General features: G+C 43.4%; 1 protein-coding gene across 2 annotated transcripts in view; it reads left to right on the forward strand.

The window, feature by feature from the left end:
* Positions 1–13,008, forward strand: part of pccb (propionyl-CoA carboxylase subunit beta) — a 53,422-nt gene that overhangs the window by 13,898 nt on the left and 26,516 nt on the right. For both annotated transcript variants that reach the window (XM_052017773.1, XM_052017772.1), the window contains exons 2-3: positions 5,350–5,469; positions 11,640–11,708. In XM_052017773.1, coding sequence (XP_051873733.1) covers positions 5,449–5,469; positions 11,640–11,708 — 90 coding nt within the window. In that variant the 5' untranslated portion in view covers positions 5,350–5,448. The remainder of the gene's footprint in view (positions 1–5,349; positions 5,470–11,639; positions 11,709–13,008) is intronic.

A 13,008-nucleotide genomic window follows, 5' to 3' on the forward strand; every position in this document is an offset into this window, starting at 1 on the left:
CTGATCCATTAGTTGTGAAATCACTCAGCTCTGTCAAATGTATACTATTTTCTTTTGTCTACTATTTTCTTTTGTCTAGCATGCAAGTAGTCCTGTATTGCAGCTTCACTAAGCTGGCATCTCATTATATTTTGGATTGTTTTGGTGCTGCTGTCGGTAAGTCATTTCACATTCCTTGTTGAACTGCTTGATAGTTAATGGTAAAAGTGTGCTGAGCTATGAGGTTACAGATTGTAATGTACATTGCTGTTGCTGCTGGTAGACCAGTTTTGAGCTCCCAGATCGGTTCTGAGACTCTCCCATTTAATACATTTGTTGTACTACATAACAATGGAGCATATAGAGTCATACAGCACTGAAACAGGCCCTTTGGCCCAACTGGTCCATGCCAACCAAGATACCTATCCAAGATATTCCCATTGCTTTCTGGTGTAAAGATGAGACTCCAAGGACTGTGCGGTGATCATTACCATCAATGCTATCATGGATAGTTGTATCAACTAGAAGTAGGTTGGTGAGGAAGAGGTCATGTAGGTTTATTCCTCATTGGTTCACTCACTAGCCATCTCTGACCCAGTCTGGCAGCTGTGTCCTTTAGTAGATATAAGACTGCAGATGCTGGAATCTGGAACAAAAAAGATTGCTGGAGGAACTCAGTGGGTCGAGCAGCATCTGTTGGAGGAAAGGAATTGTTGACATTTCAGGTTGGAACACTGCATCAGGACCCTTTAGGACTTGGCCAACTCGATATGTGGTGGTGCTACCATGCCACTCTTGATGAATGTGGGATGAACTTCAATGTCTTTGTTATTTATTACTTCTTCCAAGTTTTGTTAACACAGAGAAACATTGATTCATCAACTTAGAGATAGCAGGTGGTGATCAGGAGGAGGTTTCTCTGAAACTTCGTAGGGTCTGAATTGTATATTGAAGACTCCAAGGGCTACTTTCATCTGTCTGGAATGGATACCAGTCCCCAGATCGACTGGGCTGGGAGCAAATTTGTTGTTTTAATTCCATGCCTAGGTTGATGCTGTGGGTCTGTCCAATTGTATTCTGTCTCCATTTAAGTGTCACAGTACTGGTATGACTGAGTGGCTTGGCAAGCTACTTCAGAGGGCATTTAAGATTCAACCACATGGAGTTTACAAGCAGCTAACAGGACTATAGGAGTGTCACTGAGAAATCCAGCTGTTTGGGAAGTACTTGCTGAGACCGGTTTTCCCACAGTCTTCACTCAGAAAGTGGGTTTAAACAGGTTAAACAGAGTTTCATATTCATGACCCGTAAGCATCCATGATGCTGTTTCGCACACTAACTTAAACCTGCATCTGATATGCATGAATTTGAGTTGCATTTGCACATGCTAGATGTGCTAAGAGACCAGTGAAGCCATTTTTTTCTGAACAGTTCCTGGAAGGAAAATATGTCTTTATTTTCTCTCAGCCACTACAAGTACAAACACCATAGTTAAATAAGTGTAACTGGGAGAAGCAGGCACATTTAATCTTCATCTCAAATCTTGATGTTTCATTTCCTTGGAAGCTCCTTTGCATCATTTCTATCCCATTTATGAATTGCTTCCATGTACCCCATTACATGGACATTATTTGCCTCAAGTAATGGTAATAGAAGTTGGCCAGATATGGTTATTTATCTTATCCAAAAGGCAGACTCCACTAAGACCTGCCCTTCACTGGGCTAAAATACAATAATGCTAAGAAGAATTTTGTCAGGTGGCGCTGCGTGTATTAGCTAGTACTAAGTCTAAAGCACTAATGCAGGTTGCATCTATTTTTAATCTTTTTTTCGATTTAAAATGAAACTTTAATCATTTTGCCTTATTATTCCTTTTATCCTGTTTTTGTTAGACGGTTTTAATGCAGCATATTAGGCTGGATTATAATACATGCTTGCTAGTCGTTCTCTAGAGAACTGCTAGCTAGCTGGAATGTGATGACTGTTTGTTTGTTCCCGCACAACATGGAAATCCATGCCTGCACAACATGGAAATTGGGAACAAACTGGAGGTTTGAGTGGAACACCATGCGTGAGTTGATATGAGAGGCTGAATGCAAACTCTATCTGTCTGTCAGCTTTCTACCAGCCATGGCTGGCATTTATAGTGGTGTTAACTGGATTGAAGAGTGTTAAGTGATTTGGTTTATTTCCTTTACTTAATGTTTTTAATTTTATCACTTAAATTCACTAAAGCACATAGTTATTGTTTTAAAATTATTTTTGAGGTATTTTAACTGTTTTTAAAGTGCTTCTGATTGACAGAAACATTTAAGAACTGTTTAAAAGGGCTTTGAATATCACTGGACTTGTCAAAAAGCCTTTAGGGCAGTCTCGAGGCAGGGCCTAGAGATCAACCCACTGAAGCTTAATCCCCATTTGTGGACTGCTTCACTTCATAAGATGGCAACAGTGAGCCCCGAAAGTGAGTTGAACTTGAAGCATTGCAAAAATTAAGTGTGGTCACAGGAACAGTGCAGACAGTGAGCATGAGGAGTAGACCAGATCACCCATGATCCAACCATTGCATAAGCTTGCTCTGAGTCTGTTATTCATTACAAGGCCCACAAGTTTACAACTGAAGGAAAGAGTAAACTAATTGTTGTTACTTCTCTACCAAATATCCTTACAACAGTTCTTAAACATTGCCTATAATCCTGGTTAAAATCCAGAAATATTCTGAAGTTTAATTCTGGGCAGCATATTTTTTTTCACCATTGTTATAACTGTCACGAACCAGCAACAAAAGAAACACACTGAGCATGATTTAGTGTTAAAAACTATTTTATTAATCACTACTTATGATAATACGTAAAATAAAAGTAAAAATGTTAGTATGTTAGAATTCAAAAATGTTAAACCTCGAACGTTAACCCCAAAACTAAACTCTTTGTGTGTGTGTGTGTGTGTGTGTGTGTGTGTGTGTGTGTGTGTGACAAAGTCCAAAACTCCCAGTTCCGGAATGGTTCTTAAAGTTCGGTTCCGCAAACCATAAGGTGAAACATGAGCAAGGGCTTCTTCAACAACCACCGTTGTCAGAAGATAAGACGTAGATGTAGAGAACATAGGGAGAGTAAATACGAAATCCAAATGTTCCATGATGGAACTCCAACGACACTTCAGCGTTTACTCGGTGGTGACTTCCTCACCCCGAAAAGCATCCGAACCGTGGTCGTCCACACACAAATACCTGTTTCCTTCTACAGGTCAGCAACAAAGTGAACTCCACCGGATTACTTCCAACTTCCATACATGGATTTCAGTGGCAAACACAGTTATTGTTTCTCATCCATCGATAGAGAAAACGAGCAGGCTGGTCTCTCCCCCCTCTCCCCCCCTCTCCCCCCTCTCCCCCCTCTCCCCCCCTCTCCCCCCCTCTCCCCCCCTCTCCCCCCCTCTCCCCCCCTCTCCCCCCCTCTCCCCCCCTCTCCCCCCCTCTCCCCCCCTCTCCCCCCCTCTCCCCCCCTCTCCCCCCCTCTCCCCCCCTCTCCCCCCCTCTCCCCCTTCTTACTTCTTCAACAACGTCATTACGTCCTTTATCTTCTATTGACGTAAGCACACCCCACACACACATACTCTCTATCTTAAAGGGACTTTCACTGAGTCCGTAACATAACTTCTATTTATCAATGTCTCTTATACATTTCTTTCTGTGAAATCAGTATGCATGTCTTTTTAGTAGAATTAAATTAATCTACATTTCCAGGCCTTCTGTCCTTCATTTAACTCTCCCATAGGTGATTAATTAGTAAATAAAATACATCCAGCTGTTGTAATCATTCGCAACATGCACTTAAAAGTAAGTGGAATATGTTAAGATCCGTGCAGACATCCCATGGCTGCACTTGCTAAATGAACAATCCTTAGAATATGGTAATAAACTAGCAATTTTCTCTTGGGTACACAAAATAATGTTCAAATGCTCATGTCTTACTGATGTAAATAGTTGAAAAAAATCCTGTATCCTAATTGCAACAAATGCTGTTTCCCATTGCTGTGATTCTATTTTAAGAATAGTAATTTCTGGTTATAAATGACAATTATATAATTAACCAGCTTTTCTGTTAAATCAATAGAATAAATGCTTGGATGCAGGTGGCTTAACGAGAATTTTTTTCCCCATCTTCTGGAGTCTTGTTGTTCAGCTGCAGACTTGCATTGCTCATATAGAAGTTTATATGACTGAAAGTTTAATTCTAACACGTTTAACTATATAGTGGTATTTTAATTTTATACATAACTTTTACAGTATTTAAAATTAAAGAGAAAATTGTAAGAACAGAAGCAGGTGTAGGCCATTCAGCCCCTCATTTAGTAAGATTGCAGCTTGCTTTCCTGCCCTACACCTTGATTCCCTTAATACCTTAAAACTGTCATTAATGTACTCTGAGCCTCTACAGCCTTCATGTATTGAGTGACAAAGATTCACCTTTTGGGTGAAGAAATTTCTTCTCATCTCTGACCTCGATGAGCAACTCATTTTGAGACTGTGACCTCTGGCTTTGGGCACCCTAGCCAGGGGAAACATAACTCTGTTTGTAGCCTGTCAACTCCTGTAAGAATTTCAATGAGATTCCCTCTCATTCTTCTAAACTCTAGTGAATACAGGTTTAGTCTGCTTTCCTTAGACTACAAATATTTCACCCCAGGGATCAATCTGGTGAGCCTACACTGGACTCTATTGCACTTTTTTGTTCATATCCTTTAAGTAGGTGAAACCAGATCTGTACACAATTTCCAGACACAGTCTTGCCATGGTTCCACATAATTGGAGCAATATGTCTCTACAGTTGTGCTGAAACACTCTTAGAATGAATGCCAATGTAACATTTGTTCTAATTGCTTTCTGATCCTATATGTTAAGTTTCAGTGGTTTATTTGTTTACAGTAATCAATTAACCTACCGTCATCTCTTCAGAATGTGGGAGGAAACTGGAAGCAAGCCAGCAGAAACTTGCGCGATCACAAAGGGAATATGCAAACTTTACACAGACAGCACCTGAGGTCAGGATTGAACCTATAAAAGTTGCAGCATCATTTGTGTGGGAGGGGAGGGGGGGGGGAAAAAAGACTTCAGGAGTACCACTTATTCAGCAGCTATACCATAGTGAGAATAAGTAAACTGTATTTTTCATTTCTTCTTGACAATAGGTGCCATATTCTTGACTGTGTATATACAGTGTACCTGTAACTTGAGTTGTTCTTGTGAAAATGCATTGGATGCCTTCATACTTTGTTTCTGTGTTCCACTTCCCCATTTATGTCTCTGTGGTAAAAAGCCAAAATATAATCTGTTCGAGTGACATTGTAATTGTGGTTTTCTCTACTTAGGGGAAGCTGACTGCCAGGGAACGTATCCAGCTACTCCTGGATCCTGACTCCTTTGTAGAATATGATAAGTTTGTTGAACACAGATGCTCAGATTTTGGTATGGGCACAGAAGACAATAAGGTAATGTTGCGCTGTGTGGATATGGTATGACCTATTTTCAATCTATGATTGTAAGTGTTATCCCTACAAAAGCAACAATCCATCTCTAAATTTTGGTTTTAAGGTTGAGGTGCATACCTTTTTCTATATTTGGTCAATCACAAATAGGGAGTACTTCAAACTGACCAGAACATTTGTCCAGGAGTTGTTTGGCCCCAGAAAATTTGATTGGAGATATAGATTTTTTTCAGCCTGGTCTCCATGGCCTCAGAAAAGGGAGATATTAAAACTGACTTTCACAACTTGCGTATAATTAAGTAGAAATTTGAAGTACTAAAAGTAACCTTCTCTCCCGTCTGATTTTCATCACTCTTAATTTGTTGATTTTGCCTTTGTTTACAGATTTTTTTTTTGCATCTTTGGAGTGCACAGTGGAACTGCATTCTAGAATGAAGTGCTAAGATAGTTCCTATAAAATAGAGAAACAAAGGACTGCAGATGCTGGAATCTAGATGAAAAACACTAGGATGCCGGAGGAACTCAGCAGGCCAGGCAGCATCCGTGGAGAAAAGTAGGTGGTCAATGTTTTGGGTCAGGACACTTCTTCAGGACTGAAGATAGGAAAAGTAGAAGCCCATTATATAGGAGGGAAAAGCAGAGCAGTAATAGGTGGACAAATGAGGGGAGGCGGGGTGGGCACAAGGTGGTGATAGGTAGATGCAGGTAAGAGGTAGTGATAGGCAGGTGCGGGGGAGGTGGGGGGAGCAGATCAACCAGGGGATGGGTTAAAGGTAAGGAGAGAAATGGAGGAAAAAAGGGGGTAGAAAAAAAAGAGAGGCTAGGAAAGGGAAGAAGCATGGTGTGAGGGGTGGTGGTGTGGGGATTACTTAAAGTGGGAGAATTCAGTGGTCATGCCGTTGGGCTGCAAGGTTCCAAGATAGAAAATGAGGTGCTGTTCCTGTTCCTCCAGTTTGCGCTTGGAATTCTCCTGGCAGTGGAGAAGGCAGAGGACTGACATATCTGTGATAGTGTGGTGGGAGGAGGAGTTGAAGTGACTGGCAATGGGCAGATGCAGATCGCGGTTATGGACAGAGCACAGGTGTTCTGCAAAACGGTCACCTGGTCTGCGTTTGGTCTCGCCAATGTAGAGGAGGCCACACTTGGAGCACCGAATGCAGCAGTTGATATTAAGGGAGGTGCAGGTGAATCTGTCTCACCTGAAAGGACTGTTTGGGTCCCTGGATGGAGGTGGTGTAGGGGCAGGTGTTGCACCTATGGTGGGGGCAGTGGAAAGTTCCTGAGGTGGGAGTGGGATGGGTGGGTGGGGAGGTGTGAACTAGGGAGTTGCGGAGAGCGTGGTCCCTGTGAAAGGCAGAAAGGGGTGGGGAGGGGAAGATATGCTTGGTAGTGGGGTCTCGTTGGCGGTGGCAGAAGTGGCGGAGAATGATGTGTTGGATACATAAGTTGGTAGGATGAAATGTGATTGGATCCAGAGGAACAGCATCTCATTTTCTGTCTTGGAACCTTGCAGCCTAACGACATGAACATTAAGTTCTCCCACTTTAAGTAATCCCCACACCCCTTTCCCCACCCCACCCCCACCATGCTGCTTCCCTTTCCTAGCCTATCTTTTTTTTCTACCCTTTTTTTCTTTTCTCTCCCTACCTTTCACCCATCCCCTAGTGGATCTGCTCTCCCAACCTCCCTTGCACCTGCCTATCACTATCTCTTACCTGTATATACCTATCACCTCCTTGTGCCTACCCTGCCTCCCCTCTTTTGTCCACCTATCACTGCTCTACTTTTCCCTCCTATACTGTATATTGGACTTCCACTCTTCCTATCTTCAGTCCTGAAGAAGGGTCCTGACTCAAAATCTTGACTGCTTGCTTTTCTCTACGGATGCTGCCTGGTCTGCTGAGTTCCTCCAGCATCATTGTGTAGTTCCTATAAAATGTAGTGTTAGCAAATGAGCAGAAGTGATTCTTTCTGTGAATCACAGCTGCACCTTTGTAGAATGTGCTTGAAAGGAAATCATAGCTTAGCTATCTGATTAGACTGTTTGTAGATTTGTGTATTTCTAAATTAGATATCGGTAAATTATGAATAATGGTTATCATGCTGATTTATTTCTTGATGCAGAGCAGGAAAGGAAACTTTATCAAGCTCAGATGTTCTTAAAACCGAACAAGTTTATTCAGATGTAGGGCATTTCTTTTGGTGGGGGAGGGGGTGGTGTGCAGGGCTGCAGAGAGAAAATAGTGTTCAATTCATTGAGCACAAAGATATTGTGAACTACATTAACAATTAACAAATCCATCACACTGCAAATACTGTGTGACAGTTGTTATTTTCTTCATCCATTCAAATCCTGAAACAGAATCTGGAGGGCTGAAGAAATAGAGTGTTAAGGGTTAAACCATAGAACAGTACAGGCCCTTTGGCCCACCATGTTGTGCCGACCTTCAAACCACACCTAAGACTATCCAACCCCTTCCTTCCACATATCCCTCTATCTTAAATTCCTCCATATGCTTATCTAACAATCTCTTGAACTTGACCAACGTATCAGCCTCCACCACCACCCCAGGCAGCGCATTCCATGCACCAACCACTCTCTGGGTGAAAAACCTCCCTCTGACATATCCCTTGAACTTCCCACCCATTACGTTAAAGCCATGCCCTCTTGTATTGAGCATTGGTGCTCTGGGAAAGAGGTGCTGGCTGTCCACTCTATCTATTCGTCTAATATTTTGTATACCTCTGTCATGTCTTCCCTCATCCTCCTTCTCTCCAATGAGTAAAGCCCTAGCTCCTTTAGTCTCTCCTCATAATCCATACTCTCTAATCCAGGCAGCATCCTGGTAAATTTTCTCTGCACCCTTTCCAACACCTCCACATCCTTCCTATAATGAGGTGACCACAACTGGACACAGTACTCTAAGTGTGGTCTAACCTGTTTGGTAAAGCTGCATCATTACTTTGCGGCTCTTAAACTTGATCCCACGACTTATGAAAGCTGACATCCCATAAGCTTTTTTTAACTAGGCTATCCACCTGTGTGGCAACATCCAGGGATCTGTGGATATGAACCCCCAGATCCCTTTGCTCCTCCACACTGCCCAGAATCCTGCCATTTACCTTGTACTCCGCCTTGGAGTTTGTCCTTCCAAAGTGTACCACCTCACTCTTCTCCGGATTGAACTCCATTTGCCACTTGTCAGCCCAGCTCTGCATCCTATCAATGTCCCTCTGTAAGCTTTGACAGCCCTCCACACTATCCACAGCACCACCGATTTGTGTCATCTGCAAACTTGCTAACCCACCCTTCCACCCCCTCATCTAAGTCATTAATAAATATCACAAAAAGTAGAGGTCCCAGAACCGATCCCTGTGGGACACTGCTAGTCACTGCCCTCCAATCCGAATGCACTGCGTCCACCACAACCCTCTGCTTTCCACAGGCAAGCCAATTCTGAATCCACGTGGCCAAGCCTCCCTGGATCCCTTGGCCTCTGACCTTCTGGAAAAGCCTACCATGCGAAACCCTGTCAAACGCCTTACTAAAATCCATGTAGACCACATCTACTGCACTACCCTCATCAATCTTCCTGGTCACCTCCTCAAAGAACCCTATCAGGCTAGTGAGGCAAGGTCTTCCCTCACAAAGCCATGCTGGCTGTCCCTAATCAGTCCATGATTCTCTAAATGCTAATAGACCCTATCTCTTAGAATCCTTTCTAACAACTTACCCACCACAGACGTAAGACTCACTGGCCTGTAAATTGGACTATCCCTACTACCTCCTTTGCATAAGGGGACAACATTCGCCACCCTCCAATCCTCCGGTACCATTCTCATGGACAACAAGGACTCAAAGATCCTAGCCAACAGTTCAGCAATCTCCTCCCTCGCCTCATGAAGCAGCCTGGGGAATATTCCGTCAGGCCCCAGGGACTTATCTGTCCTAATATTTTCTAACAGCTCCAACACATCCTCTTTCTTGATATCTACATACTCTAGAACATTACCCTTACCAACACTGTCCTCAGCGTCATCAAGACCCCTCTCCTTGGTGAATACTTAAGAGAAGTATTCATTGAGAACCTCACCCACTTCCCCAGCTTCCAGGCACATCTTCCCACCTTTTGTCTTTAATCGGACTTACCTTTACTCTAGCCATCCTTCTGCTCTTCACGTACGAGAAAAAAGCCTTGGGATTCTCCTTAACCTTACTCGCCAAAGCTTTTTCATGTCCCCTTCTCGCTCCCCTCAGCCTCTTCTTAAGTTCCTTCCTTGCTACTCTATATTCCTCACGAGTCATATCTGATCCTTGCTGCTTACACCTTATGTATGCTGCCGCCTTCTTCCTAACTAGTTGTTCCACCTCTCTTGTTGTCGTCCCGAAATCAATTTTCCTATCCATCCGCTGTAAATAACACAGTGCCACGAGGTCGATTCGAACAAATACCTTTTATTAGCAGTGCACCGCTAGGAGAATTCTCTTCAACACTGACTAAGAGTCGCTTCCCGAGTTCTCCCCGAACAAAGGGCAGACAGACATTTATACAGGAATTGTCACGCACATCCCATGCAAACGGCGCCGCGAGTTTTGGTCAAGCTATAGAGATCCCGAGACAGCTCTCACACCTTTTGTCTTAGTATAATTGAGTTATAGTCAAGGCTTTCAAAGGCAGGTATCACCCTTCATTGTTCAGACCAAGTCTTTACCTTGATGTTAATTACACTTAGTATCACCACCGTCTGACATATCGGAATGGTTCATTACCCGAACCAAAGGCAGTTAACATACTTAACATTCCAACCTAACTAGTGGGTCAGCAGCTTGCTAGCCCTTGCTAAAGAAATATAAATGCATATATATATATATTTTTTTGTTTGCCAGTTATAGGTATGGTTGCAATTCTTAACCCTTCACTTCCTCATTGTCACCCATGGTTCCTTCACCCTGCCATTCCTTCTCTGCCTCACTGGGACAAATTTATCCCTAACATCCTGCAAGAGATCCCTGAACATCGACCACATCTCCATAGTGCATTTCCCTTCAAAAATGTCATCCCAATTTACACTCTCAAGTTCTCGCCTTATAGTCTCATAATTCGCCTTTCCCCAATTAAATATCTTCCTGTCCTCTTTGCTCCTATCTGTCCATGACAAGTCTAAAGGTTATGGAGCAGCAGCGGTCGCTGTCCCTCAAATGCTCACCCACCGATAGATCTGTCACCTGTCCCAGTTCATTACCTAAAACTAGATCTAATATGGCATTCCCTCTAGTTGGTCTGTCAACATACTGTGACAGGAATCTGTCCTGGACACACTTAACAAACTCCGCCCCATCTAAACCTTTGGCATTAAGCAGGTGCCAATCAATATTTGGGAAGTTGAAGTCTCCCAGTAGAGTAACTGCTCCTTTCTTGTTCCTAACTTCCACCCATATTGACTCTAGAGAGGATCCTTCTACATTATCCACCCTTTCTGCAGCTGTAGTAGTGTCCCTGACCAGTATCGCCACCCCTCGTCCTCTTCTTCGCCCCCCCCCCCCCCCCCCATCGCTTTTAAAACACTGAAAACCAGGAATATTCAATATCCATTCCTGCCCTGATGTCAGCAATGCCTCTGTAATAGCCACAATATTGTAGTCCCATGTACTTATCCAAGCTCTCAATTTCTCTCCCTTATTCCTGATGCTTCTTGCATTTAAGTAAATGCACTTTAGCCCATCCACCTTACTACTACTGTAGCCTTTACTCTGCTTCTCCTTCCTCAAAGCCTCTCTACCTGTTAGATCTGACTTTTCCCCATCCCCTTCTTCCTCCGGTTCCCATCCCCCTCGCAAACTAGTTTAAACCCTCCCGAACCACCCTAGCAAACCTGGCTGCAAGGATATTGGCCCCCCTCAGGTTCGGGCATAACCCGTCCTTTCTGTACAGGCCCCACCTTCCCCAGAAGAGATCCCAATGATCCAAAAATCTAAAACCTTCCTTACAGGGAGAAAGTGGGAGAATGGGGTTGGGGGGGGGGCGCGGAAAAAAGCCATGGTGGAGTATTCGATGGGCAGAATGGCTTAATTCTGCTCCTATATCTTAAGAGTGTATAACTTTTCCATGTCTGTTGCAAAATTTAAAATGACCTTTCACTAATAGTTTTATTCTTATTTGTGAATCTTTCAGTTTCCTGGTGACAGCGTGGTGACTGGTCAAGGCCAAATTAATGGGCGACTTGTTTATGTCTTCAGCCAGGTAATAATGTGTATGCTTTAATTTGATATTTTTCTTGGAAGGATTAAGAGTCACTGGAACTGTTGCTACTCCTTGAGAGATCAAAACACTTGAGGGTGGATTTGATTTGGAATCCTGGTTCCTCTGAAGTTCAACGTGCAGGAAGTAGGCTGGCAGTATGTATGGACTAGCTGCCTGGTGGTGCTAACAGGTGGTGCCGACAGGAGTGGAACTCTGTTGTAACCTCCCCAGATTACAACATGGTTACATTCCTGAGAATTGCTTGTAAACAGGTCAGAAATGTGGCCACCTGGCAATATATTTACGTAAAAAAAGTGGCCAACCAAGAGCAAGGTGTAGTTAAACCAGGGCATTTTACTTAACTGTTTCAATATTGCTGCAAACTGAGTTCCCACACCGAGAAGATGCCTGCAGCAGCCGGCAAATCCATCCCACTGGTCTCACAAATGCTTGTTCATATTTACAGGCTGTATGTAAGCTGTGCGTTCGTAATCTGTGGAAGACGTGTACGCCCAAATGGTATTGTGGAGGTGGGGGGGTAACCAAAAAAAATTTTGTACCACAAACTCCACCCCTACCCAAGAGCTTGGGATGGCATAAGTGCCTCTTTAGGCTAACACTGATTTTGGAAAGAGGAATGAAGGATTGATACTTTTTGGGTTGATAGGATTTGGGAGAAAGAGTGTGCCTTTTGGGGCGGGTGGCGGTTTCAATGGTGAAGGGAAGCATTGGGCCTGTGGCTAGCCATGAAAGCAAGTTTAAATTTATCCAGTATAATTACATAAATTTCCTACCAGTGAAGTTGTATTGCAAGCATGGCGTTGACCACTTAATGACATAGCATGCCAGCCTGTATCAGCTTGCTTTCATCTCTAATGTATGGTGATTGTCATGAGCTGAAAATCGATTGGGGCTTTAGCCTTGTGTCAGGGCTTTTCCTTGGGACATGGGGCCAGGAGGAGTGGGAGAAGAATCAGGATGTGGGTTTGGAAATGGAAATGAAGAATCTTGGTTATTGGGAATGTTGTAGTTGGGATGAGGCATGGATTTTGGTTAGGAATGGAGATGGGGTAGGTGTCAGAAGGTTGCAACATAGTTAAGGGACTTATCTGATTTTTGAACTATGCTCCCAAGCCAGCAATGCCTTGAAGTCCTGGACCTACCTGCAAGTGATCAACAATGACTATTCCTGGGACAACTTGGTCTCAGTCATTCTTCCCTCCCCCTCATCCCCATGTTCCAAAAAGTATGTTGCTCGGGAAATGATGTCATCCTAAATGCTTTTGGTCAAATTGCCAAA

Source organism: Pristis pectinata, chromosome 6, assembly GCF_009764475.1.
Source record: "Pristis pectinata isolate sPriPec2 chromosome 6, sPriPec2.1.pri, whole genome shotgun sequence".
NCBI lineage: Eukaryota > Metazoa > Chordata > Chondrichthyes > Rhinopristiformes > Pristidae > Pristis > Pristis pectinata.